Source organism: Molothrus ater, chromosome 1, assembly GCF_012460135.2.
Source record: "Molothrus ater isolate BHLD 08-10-18 breed brown headed cowbird chromosome 1, BPBGC_Mater_1.1, whole genome shotgun sequence".
Lineage (NCBI taxonomy): Eukaryota > Metazoa > Chordata > Aves > Passeriformes > Icteridae > Molothrus > Molothrus ater.
In genome coordinates, this window is record NC_050478.2 from 71,111,115 (window position 1) to 71,132,254 (window position 21,140).

Below are 21,140 nucleotides of genomic sequence, written 5' to 3' on the forward strand. Positions count from 1 at the left end.
TTGAAAAAAAACCTATGTAAAACAGATCAGAAGTGATGGTTTTTAAAGGAATAAAGAAGTCACACTGAAAGAACAAAATTGGTTACAAAATTAAATTGTATATGTAATACAGGGAAATAGTCAGTTTGAAGTCTCTTCCTTTTTCTAAATCAAATAATACGTATTGAAAAGGAAAGACCGCCCTGCCCTGAAGAATCCCCAGTAATTTCCTATATCTAAGTCATGGTTCCATATATGTGTTAGAAAGACATTGAAAAGTTATCTAACATTTATCAAGAGTCAAGTAGGTTGATAAGAACATACCTTTCAAGTCTTTGGATTTGTTCCATCAAAGACCATTTCTCACTGTTTAACACACTAATTTGATCTTCTAATTTTTGCACTATTAAACATTGCTAAACACAAGACAGAAACAGAAGAGTTTAGTACAATAAAGTTAAGCAGTACATCAAACAGCTGCAACATTTCTCCTGTACAGTCTTACTTCTATTGACTGTGGTGCTGTTTCAAACACAGGGACGGTCCCGAGTACAGGAGTGTCAGCCTCTAACTCATCATCTTCTACACCAACTGATGCGTCCACCACATCTCTTGCAGCAACATGATGGTTTCCAAAGTCACGGTACAGTTGTAACAGGTCAGGAGGTTTTGGAATATTCAATCCTACATCATCCCAAAGTTCAAAATCCTTCAAAAGAATAGAAGAAACTAAAGCATACAATATACTTCCTTTTATTTTCTTTTCTCTTCCTCATTTGACCACAGGTGATGCAATAGCAAAATAATCACATCAAGACTGCATTGTAGTAAATCAGATAGAAGAATAACTCAGCAAGAAACAATAGTAGAGGAAGGATTCACTTTGTGAACCAAAGCAGTCTGACCATAAAGGCAGCTCTAGGTAACATACTGGAGAGAGTACCTTTCCAACCACATAGGTCACTTTCTCTTTTGCTAAGACATGAACACTTTTTATAATCAGAAATAATATTGCTCAAATTCTACCAGAAGCCAATGCAGTTGATACAAGGCAGAAATATTGGTTTTGTTCCCATTTCACTCACAAGTGCAGGTCTAATTTCCCTAGGGAAGACAAGCACAGTATCACAGAATCATTTAGGCTGGACAAGACCTCTGAGATCAAGTCCAACCTTTGACTGATCATCACCATGTGAACAAGACCAGAGCACTAAGTGCAACACCCAGTCATTTCTTGAACACCTCCAGGGACAGTGACTCTACCACCTCTCTGGGCAGTCCATTCCAACCTTTAACATCTCCATGAAGAATTTCCTCCTGATGTCTAATATAGCTCAAACAGCTCTGTAGAAGACTGATAGTGAGGTGCAGACAACACAAGGGCCTCCTGTCTCAAACAGCTTCTTTCTTTTCTCATTTACATCTTATCATCTTATTAACACAAGAATATTTCATGTCTGTATATACAAGTAAGTTTGTGCACTGTTACACAGGAGTTGTGATGGTCTCTTTAACGACTTTAAATTTAAGTATTGGTTTAAACTTTTTTCCTATTGTTCCCAGTCTTCACTATTATTTTTTCCATAGTCTGGTCACATACATTTCTTTGAAGAAATATTATTTTCTCAGATAATTATATGAATAACATAGAAAAAAATGTGTCTACTATACAGTAATTTCAGTATGTTTATATTTACTTTTTAGAATTAATAATTTTGCTCTTTTTTTCTAATTGTCTCACAAAACAAAAACTTCTCAGTTGAGAGCACAAATAGGATAGACTGTTCATCTTCTCTTTTTGGGGGTCTGTTTTCTCACAAGTATTTGGATGTGCAAACATTCAGTGGAGGTGGAAGATTCAGAAATTCTATTTAACAACCTATTTGCTCCACACATTAGGATATGAAATGTAGGAAAAGTTTAGGAGGACCAGTTTCATGTAAAACTGGATGAAATTCCATATTTAATTCTTCTGGTAATATCCCCATTTTGTGATCAATACATATTGGGTGTTGATATTACTGGGTGCTTTGTCTACCCAGAAACAGTCAGAATGTAATTAGAACCTTCCAAACATTCTTGCCATCAAATGTAAGCCAACAGAGATATAAAACTGATCCTTTTAAGAAAAACGCATCAAAGCATAGCTATGTTGGGAAAGAGCCAGGATAACATCTTATTACCAAGAGCTTATTCAATACTGTACTCAATGCCACAGGTGATTAAGTACTCTCTCACACACACACACATCCCCAGAAAACAACCAATGAGTAAATTGTATATCCCTGTACAAGTCAACTGAGTAGGACCTAAGGAAAAGATTACATTTGAGATCCAGATCCTTGACTTCAAGTGAATGTGTGTCACACCAGAATACAAGGAAAACATCTAACTCACACTATTTCACTTCTTCTTTTGCTTCCTTTAAAGAATGCAAGCGCTCTGTCTCCTTCCTACAAATATTGGGAAACTACTGCTCAAACTGCTGTGTTTTCAAACCATGTTTATATATGAAAATGCTAACTAACATATTTAACTTTTAGAGAACTCATATATATGAAGCAAACTGCATGCACAGGAAAAATCACTTAAGTTCACTTGAGTTTATGACAAGATCAGAATATGGAAAGCAGGTGTGTAAAAAACCTCAAACCCACAAGGAAATTTTACCTGATCATGATTTTCATCTGAAAATGTTATTGATGTAAGCTTGTAACTATTCTTCAATAAAAATTCATTAACTAGGAAGTTTAGAGCTCTTTTCTCAAGAGGTCTGATTGGCTCCTGGAAAAAAAAAGAAAACACACTAGATCTTGGGTTTATCTTTCTTCCAACTATGGAAGCTTGTTATATTCACACTAAAATCCATGCAAAGTTCATTTATCACCAGCCACCTACCTGAATTTCAGGACTTGATTTATAATTTTTTCGTTCCTGCAAAGGAACTTCATTTTCTGGGGAGGAAAAAAGAAGTAACTAAATTTTACTCTCTCAGAGAGGATGAGCTCAGCTACTTCTACATTGTTTAAAGTAGAGACTTAAGAAAAGGTTTATGTACACCACCTGCAGCCTGAGTCAGGTTGGCTCGAAGGGCCTGTATGGTCTCCTTGGCTTTCCGTAGTTCAAACTCCAGGACTGGACAGGGATTTGGATTAAACACACACAGGCATCCAACCAAGGCAAGGGAAACAAAAATAAAATATAAAAAGCAAGGATGGGTGTGAAAAAAAAGATACCGTTTGTATTAAACATAAAGCATGCAATCTTTATGGAACTTATGAACACATGCAGCAGAGTTGGTCTGAAAGCAAACTGGTGAACATTTTCCATAGTTTCACTGGCTTTAGCTTAGCTAAGTCAAAATTTCAAGCTGTCTGACAAGGACTCGCTGTAAGGTTTTGGGAAAATATTTAGGAGCTGATGCTGTCAAATGTTTTGCTTTTTTGGGGGGGCAAGAGGAGTACGTAGGCAGTAAGAACACAGATCTAAATGAAACGAGTATGTTGTGGCAGCAGAGGAAGCTGTCTCCATGTAGCAAAGCTTAAACCATGAAGTGAATGTAAAGTCCCATTGACACCCCAGACTTCATTTGGAAAATAAAACCATACACCAAAATTTTAGTAGTTTAAATGGGAGATCTTGAAATGTACTTTATCTTGCAAAAAAAAAAAAAAGTAATTTTAAATTCTATTTCAAAATAGTGGAGTTTTAGGAATGTCCCACAGTTGATTAGGATTTTGAATTCAGGTCATTGAATTCAAATGAACAGAGATATACAAGAACAAAAACACCCAAAAAATGCAGCTCTTCTGCAGTACTTATAAAAAAGCTTGAAAGGAAAAAAGTCTTGGCATCATTATTCTTGAAAGTTTACGCTGATTTTCAAAGACTGAGAGTCAGCTTTAAATTCAAAAATACTTAATTGTAGTTCTCCACTCTCTCTTAATTCACCTCTCCACTTCCCTAGTCACTCGTATTTGTTTCTCATGTTCCAATGTTTCCTCCAAAAAGGGCCAGTGGTGATTTGTGTGCACTGGGATTTCATATGTTTTGATGCTGAGATCATATGTACATAGTGACCTCAAATTCTCATCCCCTGGACCTTTGCAAAAGATATAGCAAATGTTCTTTTAATAGCCATTTACAGGTAGAACATCTAAGGAAACCTATTTAAGAGATGACCAGATAAATACATGCATTTCATTAATTCTCAGATTATCTAATCACACTGAAATATACAGTTACCAGGAGGAAGGACTCTTAACTAGGAGAGATAAGCACAGAACACCTACCACGCTGAAGTGTTAGATGACCTATTTAGAATAGTTTACTATCTACTTTATTCCCAAACAAAAGGAAAAATTTTGTAGTGACTTTTAACAAGAAAGTTTCAATGAAATCTTTAATCACTGCCTGGAAACAATTTAACATGGCATTTTGAAATATTTACACAGAACACAATGCACAGCAGAAACGCTGCATTGGCCCTTGCTGGTAAAAAATGTTACTGAAGGCTGCAAATAAAACCAGTTCCTCTTTTGAGCATCTGTAATTAAGACTCTTGGTAATTGGCACTCATGGAAAAAAGATTCACTCAGTTTGCAGTTCTGCATAAAAACTGAAGGAGTTACTACAATACACAACATTTGCTACATGAAAGGAACTTGTTTGATGCACAGAATTTTACTGCAGCAATATAAAAGCGCAACTGAGGATACAATGAATAAAATATGTAAAATCTCTCTAGTATTCAGCAATGCTGATCTGCAAATACTTCTGTGCAACAAAGTCAGAAAACGCTCTCATGATAAAGTAAGTACCTAATTTTAGCTAATTTACTTCCTTGCATTTGAGATACTTATTCACAGTTGTAAGATACTAATTTGTTACTTTTTGAAAATTTTAAAGAACTCAAATTAAGAAATTTTTCTTATGGAAATAACTACGTGTTAACATTTTAATCTTGTAAAATATTTTCGAAGACCAGAACAGTTGCAGATCAGGAGTGCCCTGAACTAGAATGATATAAATAATAAAAAAAGTTAGAAAAACAATGCAAACTATAAAAACTCAGGAATCCAATTAAGGAAAATAGGAATAAGACATGTCTGAAGGCATAGAAAGCCAAAAAACTCATGTCAGACAAACCCATGTCAGACGGCAAGAATTGAATTTTAGTGAACTGTGACGATGCTGACAATTCTTAGAAATCTTTAGGACTTTACCCATTCAACCTTAAAAGTAGATTACTCTGCTGCATGTTTCTGTTATAGTAGAAGATTCTAGATGTAGTATATTTGAGAAGCTGTCACTTGGTAGCATGTCAAAACAGCCACATAATCCCACCACAACACAGCATTGTTACAGTTGTACCTCATCTAATCTTACTAATGGCACCATGATAATTGCCATGATACAAACCTTGATGCTTTCAAGTCAGTCACAAATGTAGCTTTTATTTGAAGAAGTTTATAGGTGTTTATACAATTATACATGAAAACAGCTATAACATTAACTTCAGTCAAATGTTAAACTGTGATTAAAAGCTCTTTAAGTTATACTGAAATGTGATCTTCTGCCAAAACATATAATGATTTTTAATTCAACATATCTACCAATGAAATCAACATTAGTAATTCCCATTTGTTGATTCTATAGCATTCTCTTACATAAAAGGCAACCTTTTAACCCCTTTATTTGTAACCATTATGAACTATTGATTTGTTGATTCTATAGCATTCTCTTACATAAAAGGCAACCTTTTAACCCCTTTATTTGTAACCATTATGAACTATTGACTTTTAATACAAACGACCTGATGCCTCTCCCCCTCTCCTGTTACAAAGCTGAAGATATGCCTTCAGAAGCATTGACAAAGCCAAGCTGAAGTTCAGCTTCATGCTTGACTAGGCTAATAACACATACAACTCCCAGCACCTGGTGAAGGGGCTAACACTCCTTAAGAATAATGCACAAAAGTTTTGCTGCAGACAGCCTAAGAAAGGAAACAATCAGATATTCCTTTGCACCAGGAAAGCAAAGAATAGAAATTTAGAGCCTTAAGGTTGGGTAATCTTCCTACAGGAAAGGGCATTTCTGAACAATTTAGTTTGCCTTAGGGGAGAAAACTATCTAAAGTTCAATGACTCTTTTAATAAAAAGTGATGGCTTTTAAATGGCTTTTTTGTTATTAAAAGTTTCTAATCACTACAGCTACTATCCTGAAAAAAATTACAAAGCCTGACTTAAAATGGGTGAATCTTTCAAGCAAGCCATGATGCATTGGACCAAGGTTTTCAGATCAGCAATTTTTAAATGTTTCAGTTTTCATGCAGCTAATCTAATACACCTTAAAAGAGAAGTGCATATCAGGAGTGAGTAGCTTGTCTGCTGAGCTTTGAAATCTCAAAATTAAGCTTTCTCAAGGGTCTTATTCTATTGACTCATATTTGTTAATGACTTCATAAGTTATTGGATCATACCAAGAACCACCTGCAATTGGGATTGGACTAGCTGAGATCTACATGAACAGCAGTCTTGTTGAACCAAGGCCAAAAAGTTGAGGAAATAAACAGTACTTCTAAAATCATCCATCATTTGTGTTGTGTAAGCAGTACTATTTCCAATTACACTAGAATTTTATCATCTACATTTAGAATACCTTGTCAAATTTTTGCGTATTTCACTGTGAAGTACCCAGTACTTCAGATAATGGTAGAAGGCTAGTTTTGTGTTGTGAAGCCACTATATGGCATTTGGACATTTTTTTTAAAAATAGTTTTCCTCTGAAGTATCAAGGGCCCCTTTGCTTACCCAGCTTTCCACACTTTCATACTCTTACAAGCTCTGTTGTTGATGATGGAAGCAAAAAGACAGCCTTGAAATGTGAAACACTTCAGCACAAAACACAAATAGCCCCAAAACAGAAAGCTATACTTCACACAAGATATTACTACCACAGTACAAAAATAAAGACCAGGAGGAAGATTCATGAGCAAGTAACAGAGAACTTGTCACTCTAATAGTGGGAGGCCAACACTTGACTCAGTAGCCTCATTAATGCTTTGAAGTTAATGAGACAGGACCACCTACAGAGAAGACCTGAACTACAGCAGACTTGTCTTCAGCTTCAGCCCCTGGAGACCTTCTGTAAGAACAACCTTCAGCCTGGAAGGAAATTTAAGAGGCTTACAACTCCTTCACAGGCTTAAGACAGGCAATGGGAAGACAAAACCAGATCTGCTTTCAGGATGAACAAAGCACACACACCATGTTAACAAGTGATTGTTGTACTACAGATGCCTTTTGTGCTCTGGTTTTTTGTTTGATTTTTTAAGATTTCCCTCTGATTTTGGTGTGCACAATTTAATAGTGCCTACTAAAAAAACACAAAAAAAGGCTCTGTAAAAAGCAGAAACTGTGAACCTGAGTCTAGATAAATTAAATTCTCAAGAAGAAATGTTTTGTGAACTGCTCCCCTCCTTTCAAATCTTATTCTTCTAATCAGAGACACAGAGACTAGCTAGAAATCAATGCAAATACAGGGAAATCTGAGAATACATATGATTGAAATGGAGTTTGATTATAAGAATTAATTTTATCATCTTTGAAAGCACAGCATGTGCTTTTAAAATTATTAAATTCTCAAAAATTATTAGATTCTCATCTTTTGAGTTGATGTCAAAGGCAGGTTAGCAATAATAAACATTTTGAATTATGCAAAGTAGGGGGTTTAGACCATGGCAAATTTAAGATGTGGCAGAAGATTCAGTTCCTTAGACTGAATGTGAGGCAACCTATTTTAAACAAATTGTGTGGGTATTCAAGTTAGGTGTATCCTTATAACACAGGAAAGGAGCAGGTTTTCCATTCTCTAGCTGCTTTCTGGAAATTATGAGTATTTGGAGGAGGTCTACTACCCCTATCAAATCCTTCAGTAGGAGCAAGTATTTCAGGCACTTAATACATGACTTTGGATTCAAAAGTTACCAGTCTTAGAGAACAAGTTGTTTCCATCTAGTAAACTGCAAGCTGTAAGGATGCATTTTGGTTTGTTTCATCTCTTAGTCAATTACAAATGTATTATCCAAATTGTTACATAACTCTCATTTTCATTAAGATCAGGTAGATAAAGAAGAAAATTTATGTTTTCTAAATTGCAGTTAGTTTTGTCAAACTTTTCCACATCCTGACTGCCTTCTATGACTTGCATCTTTTCAGTCAAGCAGGCGATAATATTATAGAAGGGACTCAGATCCCTTCCAGCAGATTTGCCAAGTGAAAAGCTCTTTTCAGCAACTCTTCAAAACATGCTTGCTTCTAGGCCAAATTTTAATTCTAATTCCAGAGGGAATGAAGTGGGCTAATAGCTTTTAAGTACTGAAATCAATTTCAAGCAAGAGTTGATACAGTTATTTTCAGGAATTTTTGAACTGTTAAAACAAAACAAAACAAAAAAAAAAAGGCAGCTAAATCTACCACTACTCATAATGGGCAAATGGAATATGGTGGCTTTGGATGATGATATATGCATACATTTTTTGATTTGGGGCTTTCTAATATAGTCAAGATACAAAAGTATTTGTAAAGTGGGTATGTTATAACTCAGTTTTCAAGTCCTTCTGACTCAGAACCAGTTCAGCAGTTTCATTTAGTGACTTATGTACATTTATGTCCTGTCTTTCATTTGATATGATAGGGAACTGATATGGAAATCATGTGTTCTGTCCAAACAGTAAAAAGCAAAGATAGGAGGAGCATGAGAAAGGCATTTACAAAGAGAAACGATTCAAACCTCATCTTCAGAACTATCAGAAGAAAAAGATGACTATTAGCTCATGGCCCCAAGCTTTCACAACAGATTACAATTTTAATCTCCTAAGCATCAAAGCTCTTAACAGAAAAGAAACAATTTCAGAAGAAATAAGCAAGATGGACTTCCAGTTAGGTTTCAAAGTGCATTTGCAGCTAAGAACAACTTCAAAAGCAGAAGTTATAAGCCAGAGTTTGTTTAAAGAAGGAACTGGATTTGCAAAATTTTTGAAACCTCTGTTGACATAATTTCTTAATGTACAAAATAAATACTTATCAGTTTTTGAAATTGCTTGGGAAGATAGCTTTAAACATGATTGAGGCAAAATATTTTAAGCAATTATGACTGAACCAGAATTTTAAGTACAAACAAAATATTTTTGAAAACTTCCAGTCTTTAAAAACATCCAGAAATAATATTCAATCTTACTTCATTCAAGTTCTTATGTTACTTTTTAAGAACTCTTTGAAAAACATCTCTAAAGGAACACAGAACTGTAAATATCCTGACATACAATTTCCTCATCAATTACATATGACAGCAGTCAATCACTATGTAGCAATTATCAAAAATATTGATCAATGTTACTATTTACTTAAACTTAACACTTAATTTTAGGCTATATTAATTACATACTGGAAGTAACCAATAGTTTGTCACTAATGTTTTGTCAGAAGATTTCTGGTTCTATTGGATGTCAGTTCTGACTGGTCTATATTTTCTATAAGCATCTCTAATCCAATTCTAAGGACAGCTCATAACAAGAATCAAACCAGCTGTCTCAGTAACACTATTGATAAGAAATACTGACTAGAACCAAGAAAAATCTCTTACAAAAACAAAAATAAATAAAATACTGGGATTTTTGCTTGTTTCTTCCTTGCATTACAGGACACAATTCACAAGGCTTGGGCTCCTTAAACACCATTTTTTTAGAAGATCAGTTTTCTATTTACAACTATTGCCTCCTTAAAAAGAACTATGTATATTGAAAAAGAGAGTAGCTAAATAGTAATAAGAATCCAGAAGCTTCCATACAAATTGAAGAACACTAAGTTCCTATAGTACTAGACCAGAACACCAAAATACCTGGATTTGCTTTGAGCTTGTGAATTTAATCCAGTCCTTTAACTCAGCAACACTGGCTGGGTAAGAAAAATGAGATTTTCCTGCCATTTCAGTCTGACTCAGAGATGAAATTTCAGAATGAAGATCCTTTACAGAACTGTGTTTTGTCAGCCTTTTCGTTGCTTGGTGTTTCAGAGTAGAGACAATAGGGTGGAAGAGAGACATGGCAGCCTGCATCACCTCAGGTTCCATAAAGCTTAACCATGTGAGCTGAAGTCACAGCGTGGACAACTTCCATGAGCTCAGGATATTGAATACTACTAACTGAGGAGAAGAAAAGAGAGCTCTGTAGCCATTTCTAGAGAGCTTTTATGGATTTCTCTGTGGAAGCTGTGAATAACTTAATATATGAATTTGGAAAAAAACCTGGACAGAGAAACATGGCTCACATGCAAAAGTGGTTAGTAAAATAATTTCTAACCTAAGAGAAGGTCCTGCCCTTGGTGATGCAATAGATCCTGAAATTAGAAGTGCCAAAGACTCAGAACAAAAGGCAAAAATCCCAACCTTATACAACCAAAGATGCAAATAGGAGAGAAAAGCACTACAATTAAGATTCGTAGTGAAGAAGATTTATGGAACTGAGTAAATCCCAAATTTGCTCTGGGTTTGGAGGTGCTTATTTGATCTCAATGAAGGCTATGTTTAAGAGATGACTTGCAACAGATCTTTATGTCAGAAAGCTCTAACCCACATAGTAGCAACAGACCACTATGTAGAGTAATTTAGTGAATGTTTCAGCTTAACAGTAGTAGTCAGCAGTCAATACCAGGATACAGTTCTATTGTCAAGACTGGGCACAATGTTCAAGTATACTGTGTGTTTCTGCACTGGTGACATCTGGAATCATACACTAGCACACCTGCCTGAACACTTACAGAAATTACAGCAGAAGTCTCCAACATCAAGCAACTAGTTAAACCACCTCAGTGTAATCTTGTCATCTTCAGAAATGTTCATTTAAATATACTTATGCTAGAAACAACAAGTTAAACAGTAAAAATCAACATTCTGTGATTCCTAAAACATATAGAACACTTACCTGCTACTCTTTCATCCGTTTCTCTATTGCCATCATCGGAGTATCTTGCAAAATCTAAAGAATCAAGAGTACTGATGCTTCCAGCACGATCTTAAGGGGTAGGAGAAAAAAAATAAAAGATATCAGAAAGAATCCTGAAGAGCTGCCTTTTATAGAGAAAGTCATAGAGAAAGTCAAAACAGCATCTCATTTCAGAAACTATAAATTGGAGGCTACATGTTCTGCAAGACTCAAGTTGTATTGCATTTTCTGAAAGTCTGTAAGTAGAGAGTACATCAGTAAACTTGAACCAAAAATGCAGCACTACAGCAAGTTCATTGAACAGACTGTAAGATACTTTTGCTCTCCCTAAAAGATGGCATTTCTACCCTGTTCACAGCAGATGAGGAGCAGTGCACTGCAGCAGTTCCTCTTTTGCACAGGGGCCAAGGACTTTGGCTTGGACACCCAGGTGAGAACATAAAAGAAATCAAACTGTTGTGTGACAAGTTTCAAGCAGTTCCCTTTTAACAGAAACCTGTGACTGCCTCAAACACTCTACTTCCTTTTCCCATGTTTAGTATTTTAAGGCATGTCACTGTGACCAAATACTTTTTTACATATCTTCTGATCTAGCTTTTAACTTCAGTACATACCCACTTAATTAACGTTTTTTAAGGAATGCAGTATCTAAAAAAAGCAAAGGAAGCACAGTTCACGCTATTGCAGGTATAATATTTGCACTCTATAATTAAATCCTGAATTTAAAAAAGAAAAAAAATCAAGAAATTCAGTAACCAGCATAAGGTTTGGATCTGATCTTGACATTTTTCATTTCACAGGAATGGCAAAGAAAAAACCATCAACCAAAATGCAATTTTGATAAGTCTGTTGAAGCGCATATTCACCTTTTTATTATAAAAATGCATAAATTACTTGGTGACAGAACTTAAAATAAATTGAACAGTTTCTTAGCACAATTGAACATGCAGAAATTATATTAAGTACCTTAGTATCTTTCCTCTCCTTTTGAAATTAATTTCTATGTAGCACTTCAAGAATAATTTTAATTACATTAGAACTGTTGTCACATTAACAAAGAACAAACTCCACAGAGCTGTCAAAAAACCTCTTATCTGTCAGTGGAAATAGAAGCAATTTCATCACTTGTCAGTCAAACTCTGTCATGACTAACATCATTAAGTATTTAACTGCTCCTCCCATTCTGCATTATGTAAAAAAAGAAAAACAAAACCAAAAAAAAAAATCTATTAATGAATTTCTTCGTATATTTGTGCTTCATTTTACTGTAAGGTCTTGTGACATTCTCTCTACATACAGACCAGCATTGTACTCAAATAACAACATCTGAATTAAGACTGAATGAAGCATTTACAGTTAAAAGATACAGAGGTACTAAAGTTACCAAATCTAGCTGAGTTCCACAACATCAAGACTTGCCTGAAAACCTTATACTTTATGTCCATGGAACAGACAGGTTATCACAGTATACACTTTATAGCTACCAAAGGGTTTTTTCCTGTTGCAATGCTTTCTAATCCAAACAATGAAACAAGCTGTTGCTCCTCAGTGAGTCTCTACTCAGCCATTGGTTCTAAACCTCATTGCTCATATGCAGCTTCCAGTCTCATTCTCTGCATTTTCTTCATACATTAGTCTGATTTAGTAATTTTCTGTAGGCTGTTCTATATAGCTTAGCAACACAGTACAAACTCTTCTTTTTACAGCATCTTTGGAAAATGGACTGCTGCACATTTGAAGAGATTAAGTTCAAAAGTAAACATGAATTCATGCAGTATGAAAGTTTTTAGAAATGACTTTTCAAAACACCCAGCACCTTGATAAGTAGATATTGCTCCGACTTATTTCATCGAGAGCTACAAGATCATTTTTTGAAACCAAATTTAAAACAACATTTAAATGAAGATCTCAAGGAAAAGCTCATGTTGAAGAGAAGTAACCAAGTCTCACATACAGCATTGCTATGGCAAATGCAGAAATAAAACTGTTTCCCCCTGCAGTCTTGCCATGTTCACAGATCAATTTTCTAATTGATCTGTGAACAGAAGCAAAGTAACATTAACATCAGAGAAACAATGCTCAAATTTCAACTTAAGTCAACCACACCACTATTACTGAAGCATCCAAAGCCATAAGCAACCCAACTTTTTCTTTATATGACTAGTGGTGCACTTCAGAGACCAAGGTTCTCCCCTGAGAACTGATGAACCCAGGCATAAAAGACAAACTTATTTGCCAAAGCCAAAAACTTCTTGGAAAAAAACCAAACCACCAAAACCCAGATGTCTATAAAAAAAGCAGGGGGTAATCACAATCTTTGTCAGATTTAGACAACAGAAGCTGTTTAAGATCACACCAGCAGCTGTGAATCCAACAACTCTCAATATCAATCAGTTGTACAACCTTAAGGGTCCGACAGGAACAAGCAACACCAAGGGGGTTTACCATTTCAACACCCAGAAACTGCCTTATGCACCACCCCTGCATGCACAGCAGCAATTTACAGGGTGGAACCTTGTACATTCACTATTTTGACTTCGCTTTATCATTACCATGTTCATAATAAAAGCAAACATTGGACTTCCTTTTCATAGAGGCCGACACTGGGAAGATGCACAAACAGCCAGATTCAGACTGATGAAACCAAGGAAGATCGGCTAAGGAACCTCAGCCCTCATGGGTTTCCTGCTACCATCATTTCACTCGGACAGTAATGCTGATTCTCCTTCCATTACAAAAGTACACACCCATTAGCACACCCCTAACCCAAGATGTGCCATTACCAGCACAGTCAGGGCACACAGGCACTGCTGAACAGTGAAGAACAGCAGGCCTGTGCCATGGCCCCACCTGCCTAAATTGTCACCATGGGGAAACTGTGTCTGTGACCTTGCTACTTACAACTGTCTCTGTAAGCAGGCATCAGAAGAGGTTTAACTCCTAAAACTAATGCCATTCTCCAGAAAATCATGGAATAACATAACCTCATATTTTACACTTCCATGAAGGATGTAGCTGCTCTGCAAAGGATCGAGAGGGTGTAAAATGTCAGGATCTCTAGCTGGTCAGAGTGACCCCGAGAAAAGCTGGAAAGTCTCTTTTCCCTGCCTGGCGCTTGAAGGAGTCAGGGCTCTTCAATTCTCGGTCTCAAGGTTGTTTATTGTATCTTATCTACAAAATTCTTTCTCCTGTCCTGCCAAGGTCCGCTCAGCAAGACAGTCCGAGGCATTCTGCCTGCCCCCAGGGCAGTGTTATGTCTTTATACTAAAAACTACATATACAATGTTTACAATTACTTTCCAATACCTATCACCTGTGTTAGACAGTGAGCTTCTACTCTAAACCAATCTGTAAGTGCCAACATCACAGCAGAAGATGGAGGCCAAGAAGAAGAAAGAGAAAGACTGGACACACCCAGATACTTCCATCTTGCCTCCTGAACCCCCATTCTAGAAACCCCAAAATCTACTTTTTCAACCCGTGATAACTTCACTACTATTCTACCTAAACTGTTGTGGCTTGCTGGTCTTCATATAAGGTTGGTAATTTGCTCCATGGGTCATAATCAAAACCACAGGTGTTTTGGGCTCTGTGCCAGGGCTTCTGAGTCCCCTGGCAGGGGTCTTGGCCGTCCTGGACAGCCAGAGGGATGTCCTGGGTTCCCACAGTACAAGGCACCTCCCTGCTGGCAGCACAACAGCCTCATTTGTTGGGAAAATGGGCAGGGCTGTTTGAAGGAAAGGAATTGAAGGGAAAGGCTGTGCTCAGTCCCACAGCTCACCTGAGCAATGTGAAATAGCATTTGTCTGAAGTACAAACAGCTGTACTCCAGGACACTGAGTGGAAGCATTTCAACTACAGCATTCAGAAAAGAGAACTAGTTTCTGAAATAAAAGTGAAGAAAAGAAAAAATTAGATAAAAGCATATACTCAATTTTTAAAATAAAAATAAAAATTTGAGTCTCAAGTGATTTGGCAAAGAATATCAAAGCAACTTCTTGTGGAGAAACCACTGAAAAGGAAAAGTACCCTTTGGCTGAAATCTGCTTCTTTCCCAGAAAGAAACCCAATCTACCACAGCAGTGGGAACCCATTTTGTTGTTTTGGTATGTTCATTCTTATCAACAGTCTCCTGTGCATGGATTTTAGCTTCTTTCTCTGAGTTAAAACACTTTATAATCAGCAATTCCCTTTTCCTAAAAGCTTTCCTAGTGAATACTGGCAAAATAATTGCTGTCAGCTTCATGTTCAGAAATGGTAAAAGCAAAGTAACAAGAACAATTTTGACAAGCAGGTATAAACAACTGCAGAACATGGATCACCTCAATATGGAACAAGAAAGCGCACAGAGCAGCAGTGAAATAGGCTTAGGGTTTTCATAATTCATACCAGAGAAATGCCAGGAGACATATCGGGATAATAAAGGAGAGCCTGTGCACAGTTCTTGTCTCTTACCTTTACCACTGGAAAAGGATGAGCAAAATCAGAATGCCAACATTCATATACTCAAAGATAAGAAGATTTTTAATCCCTTAAAAAATGCAATGCATTTAATTTCATTTGTGAAGTGAAAAATTGGGTTCAACATCACATTTTGCTTATTAACTTATACACACTTTTAAAATATTGCTTCATTCCAGAGGAAAGGATTTTTAATTCTTTTCTTATTCCCAGAACTGGCACCAAATGACATGCAGACTTCTGCTGACAGCTTCTGTTCCCATGGCATATATTCAGCTCTCCCTGAAAGCTGAGCATAACTACCAAAGTAGGAAAATGTAAGGGAATCTCAAAGTGATACATCCCCCTCCACTGACATACATAATGTGAAAAAGGTTATGCTTCATTCGCTCTGATGATAAAAGGAGATTATTTTTACCAGTTTACCTAAAGGGCACCAAGAATGATCATATTAGCCATATTTTCATGTTAGCCATATTGTCACAGTACATCCATTAAGTCAAAATAGGTTGCAGTCTTCTACAAAATCTCATTAAATAATCTTTACATGTTCATGACACTGTAAATCAGCCAAAAGCATAGACAAATTAAGTGGCATTACTTACTGATAGGAGGCACAAGAAAAAACATTTTAAAAATTAATATTTTAGAAGCTATTTGAATTTGCTTTGCAAACATCCAAATTGATTTTAAAAATTACTAGCTGATAAAGCAGCCCAGTTGTCACATTTCCTCTAAGATCACCGGAAATCATATCATCATTTACTAACAATTAATCAAATGGAACATATGAAGACCCAGAAAGCCACAATTTTTCCTTGAAATTCAAAGAGAGGAAGCAATACTATGTTTGTACATGACAGATTCACTTAGCTAACTAAGTGTTCGCTTGTACTGAAAAATATCTGTAATCCTGAAAACAGACTATTGCCATATTTTAAACTGCTGAGTGAAATAGCTGGCTAACCAGATTTTACAGTGATTGGAGAAATAACTGGCTACTGGAAATAGGATTTTGGTAAGCATACAAATGGAACTAAAAGTTAATCCTTCCCAGGCAAGATGAGAGCAGCTTCCCACTGGATACTGCACATACTAGGACAACACATTTCCCAGTTTAAGACAGGTTTTATATGAATTGTAGGGGTCTATGGAGGATGAAACAGCTGTAGGCAGATAGCTCACACATTTCACAGAGAGACAGAACCTTTTCAAGTTTTTTTGAGATAGCAAAGGTCTGGATAGTAACTTATACCTATAATGCTATCAGGGCCATCAGGCCGACTCCAACTTCTACCCTCACACATCACTACTTGGAGAAGCAAAACCAAACATGACTTGGCATTGATAAAAACCCCTAAATCAAGCAAAAGAACACTCTCAATACGTTCTATCCAATTGGTTAATACAATTGTATTTGTCATTTACTGCAGCATTATCAAACAGGAACATACCAAAGGCTTGGGAAAAACCGTTAAGACATTGTTCATGCTATTGGATACTATGAAGATTTATATCACTAACTCTGAATAATCATCCAAGCACAGCTCTGCTTCCAGAAGCACAGAATTTTTATTTCATGTAGTCTTCTTCTTTTTTCTTTTACTTTAGATAAAGTTCAAGTGTTTTAACATTAGTGTTTGAATTGTCGTACAAGCAACTTAATCCACCAGTAGTAATTTTATTTAATAATAATGCACTCTCTTCACAAATTAAATTTGCACTACATTGGATTTCACATGGGACAAACATTAAACAAGGCCTGCCAGTTCAGTATCAGGTACAACCCTACTTAGAAGCCATCTCAGGTTAATGCCTTCTATCTTATCCTGAATAAAACCAGACGTTGCAAGTTACATAAGTGAATGACTGAGGCCATTGAAAATCGTTCCTTAGCATCACCATCCTGACAGCTACTTCTAGGCAAGAAAAAACCCAATATGACTCCAGAATACAACTCTTGGCAACAACAGAAATAAGTTGCACTTCATTCTTGAACTGGGCACTGAAAATCTGTTTTGCAGAACAAAATTATTAAAATAGAGAATTGCTAAGGTTTGATTTTTATAATGAATTAAAAATCAAAACAAAACAGGATAATTCAATCAACAAATGCTACACTTAACACACAGCAGCAAATTAGATTCCAAAAATTATGAACTATCATACAAAGAAAGTTGTTGGGGATTATAAATGTCAGAAAAGCAATTACAGCTGCATGTGGGAAAAAATCCAAGTTACTCTGAGATACTCTTTCAGATCTCTGAAAAGTGAGAAGCTATAAAAGCCCTCTACTGCAATGTTTTTCAACCAACAACAAGATTAGATCGTTACTAAGACAAGCTTTGAAATAACCATATAGTTCCATGTAACTTTAGAAAGCACACAAGTTTTTTCCTGATGAGCTGAGCTATTCCTATAAGTTAAGCTGTCCCTCCTCCCAATATACACATAAACCCCTCCTTCCATGGAGGAACCTCTCCATCTAAAAGCATATTATGTCATGAAGAGATCAAAGCCAAAACTTAAAGGTGTCTGCAAATCAAAGGTCAGAAAAAATTTCATAGTCATCAGCAAAGGACAACAGTACCCATATTTTATAGGGTATAGCTTATCTTTACTTTTAGGGCACCCAACCTAATTTTTTAAATGCAAAGATACAGGCAAATTAGCAAGTATTCTGATAACAGATCCCAACTGAGAAGCTTCTATGAAAATTACTCAGGTCTGACACTTTTTCCCTTTCTTCTGTGCTACAGATATAATAAAAGAACTATTGAAATTCAGACCTAAGGGAATGCAGATGTATAAATATACGTTTTAGGTCTATTTCTGCTGGCAGTAAAGAAGTCTGCAAGTGAGGTATTTTACCTACCTTAAACATCCCAGACCTAGAGGAAACTAGCCAGTAGGGTCATGCTGCAGATGGCCTGCTCTTTTCTAGAGCTACTGGTCTGAAAAAGTATGTCCTTGAATAACTTGTATTTTCAGCTACCCCGCACAATATCACAGGCACAAAATAGCAGAAGCCAAGGAAACAGGGAATGGAGGCTAATTGGGAAAAATAAATTACTTCTTGTACTTCTTTGTACATGCTTAAGCCCCATATTAGTACTGAACCACACACATGTGTATGTGAATAAACCAAATTGTGAGAGAGAGTGAGCACATGTGATAAAAGATGGGATAATGTGAAAACCCCAAGAGTTTTAATGAAGTCCTTTCTCCATTAAATCAAACAATCAGACATCACTAACTCTTTAATAAGAGATCATCAATTCACGGTTTGTATTTGTGACTACCTTATATAGCAACTGAAATAGCTATGTTGTGCAACACATATGAATAAATTAATTAAACTATTTAATTCCCCATAAATAAAACTGCAAATTTATTTTAACCGTAACACATTTCATAAGACATCTCTGGAGCAGTATTACTTTGAAAAGTTTTACAAGTCCGCTGCATTTAAAATTTCTGTTATGTTTCAACTTGTTCCAAGCTTACTAATGCTGGATCTTTCAGCAAAGCAAACCTGATCCATTGCAGCAGACATGTGATCTAGCATACAATCTTTACAGTAGAAACAGACTTACACAACAATTTTTTAAACTAACTTGAACTTGTAGAGTAAATTTTACCAGATCAACACATTCCACATTGCTATGGTAACTTGAGGATGGAACAAAAAGCCTTCAATTAATTCATTGCATCAGGCACTAAACTCTAAGCACCTGACCTACCAACCTTGCTTTGCAACTCAAGTGCCTCTTTTGTTCTCTCCCAGATGTTCTTAATCAATGAGACCTGCAGAATTTTCCAAATTCGTATGTTCTGAAGACTTCAGACCCTCATCAAATGAAAACTTAGTTAATTAAAGCTACTAGAATAAAATTAGCTTCCAAGCTGTCGGAATAATCTACTTACCAATTATCAAGAACAGACATTCAATACTAGTCCATGATGGGCAATCCAAACCAGATTGAAAACAGATGATTAATACACTTTCCTACTTCATATTTATAGTAAGTTATAAAAATTCATAGGAAGCATATGAGGGTAAACCCCTAAAGCTGGTTAGAGAAAACTAACCTATGCTTGCTGGCCAAGAAAAGAAAAAACCCCAAACCAACAAAATCCCACCAACCAACCACAACAAAAACCCAACCACCAGATACGTAAAACAAATATTTTGCAGACACATGGCAATAGAAAAGTATCACTCTCACTCCCATAACAGGCACACTGCGGAAGTTCATCAGAAAAATGAAGGTACAAGTAGAAAATCGGTAAGATTGTGCATCCTAGCACAGAAATAACTTGCTCACAGAACTGGGTTATGATACAGATGCACCTGGGCTGATCTCCTGAAGAGCCATACCAAAACCAGGCTGCTTTTGGAGAGAGGCTTATGGCACAGACACTCTCAGGCAGCATCCAAATTAGTTGAGTCTGAAAGAATTAAGCCAGTGCTGCACAAAGCATTTGGATGCTGCTGCAGTGAACACTGAGGTCCAGAGGGGTGTGCCCTTAGGAAAAGCATCAAACCCAGCCTGACCCCTTTCACATCTGCAAGGTGTAGCTGAAGCTGCAATGCTCTTGAGCAAGCAGACCTTCCCAAAACAGAACAGTCAAGGGCCAAGCATAGCTGGCTTTAGCAGAAATCAGAATGCTTCACCAGCATGAAATTAACTCCATATGCTTGATGCTGCAGGACTGCATTGTCCAAAATGTATCCATTAACTTGCACCACAGGAGTTGCAGTAACCCAGCTTTCTGTTAAAGGCTAACATCTAGCAAAATTGTCTCAATTTAGTCCTTAAATGGTTGCCCTTGCTGAAGGACTACTTAAAGTGTATGGAAAATATCTATCTTTATTCTGAAGCACTGTATTGCCTCAATTTTTTTCATATTTAAATTTCACTAAGTTCTCATTTGCCCACTTTCTACATTTATCTTAGGATTTCCAGTTAAAACTTAACTTGTGTCCATATGGTTCCTAGAGAATTTAAAAGACCCCAAAACTAGCAACTGGAGACCAAAGCATTTCCCCTGTAAGAAAAGGCTGAGAGAGATGAAGCTGTTCAGCATGGAGAGAAGGCTCGGGAGGAGTCTCATGATGTGTATAAATAATTGAAGGGAGGGCACAAAGAGAACAGAGTCAGGCTCTTCTCAGTGGTGACCTGTGACCACAGAGAGTGGGCACAAACTGAAACCCAGGAGGTTCCCTTGGAACATCAGGAAACACTTCTACTGTAAGGGTGACCGAGCACTGGCACAGATTACCCAGAGGGGGAGGGAGTCTCTGTCCCTGGAGATACTTAAAAGGCCACCTGGTCATGATCCTGGGAAACCAGCTGTAGGTCACAGTAGTTCTGCTTGAGCAGGAGGTTGGACCAGATGATCACCAGAGGTCCCTTCCCACCTCAGCCATGCTGTGATTCTGAGATTATTCTTGCCATGGTTTCTCTTACTCCAAAAGTTTTTTTTTCAAATGACAAAACAGCTCATAGCTTTCTTTCTCCTCTTACATCAAACAAGATGAAAAAGTACTTGTTATATAAATATGAAATTCTTGCTCTGTGACTTTTTATGTAACATTATTTCCTTCAATTCAACAACAAAGTAATCAGCTGCATCACTATCATGCAGAGTTATATTGCAGGAAGGGAGGAAGAAAATTCCCTCTACCCTACA

The 21,140-nt window shown here is 36.6% G+C and overlaps 1 protein-coding gene across 2 annotated transcripts in view; it reads right to left on the reverse strand.

Annotated features, from left to right (window-relative positions):
• RELCH (RAB11 binding and LisH domain, coiled-coil and HEAT repeat containing) overlaps window positions 1-21,140 on the reverse strand; it is a 77,030-nt gene that overhangs the window by 49,085 nt on the left and 6,805 nt on the right. Inside the window, exons 2-7 of one of the 2 annotated variants that reach the window (XM_036406206.1) lie at window positions 10,962-11,051; window positions 3,043-3,114; window positions 2,878-2,933; window positions 2,650-2,763; window positions 485-688; window positions 304-395 (exon numbers count right to left, since the gene is read on the reverse strand). In XM_036406206.1, the coding sequence (XP_036262099.1) occupies window positions 304-395; window positions 485-688; window positions 2,650-2,763; window positions 2,878-2,933; window positions 3,043-3,114; window positions 10,962-11,051 (628 nt within the window). The remainder of the gene's footprint in view (window positions 1-303; window positions 396-484; window positions 689-2,649; window positions 2,764-2,877; window positions 2,934-3,042; window positions 3,115-10,961; window positions 11,052-21,140) is intronic. The other variant, XM_036406217.2, reaches the window with a different exon arrangement.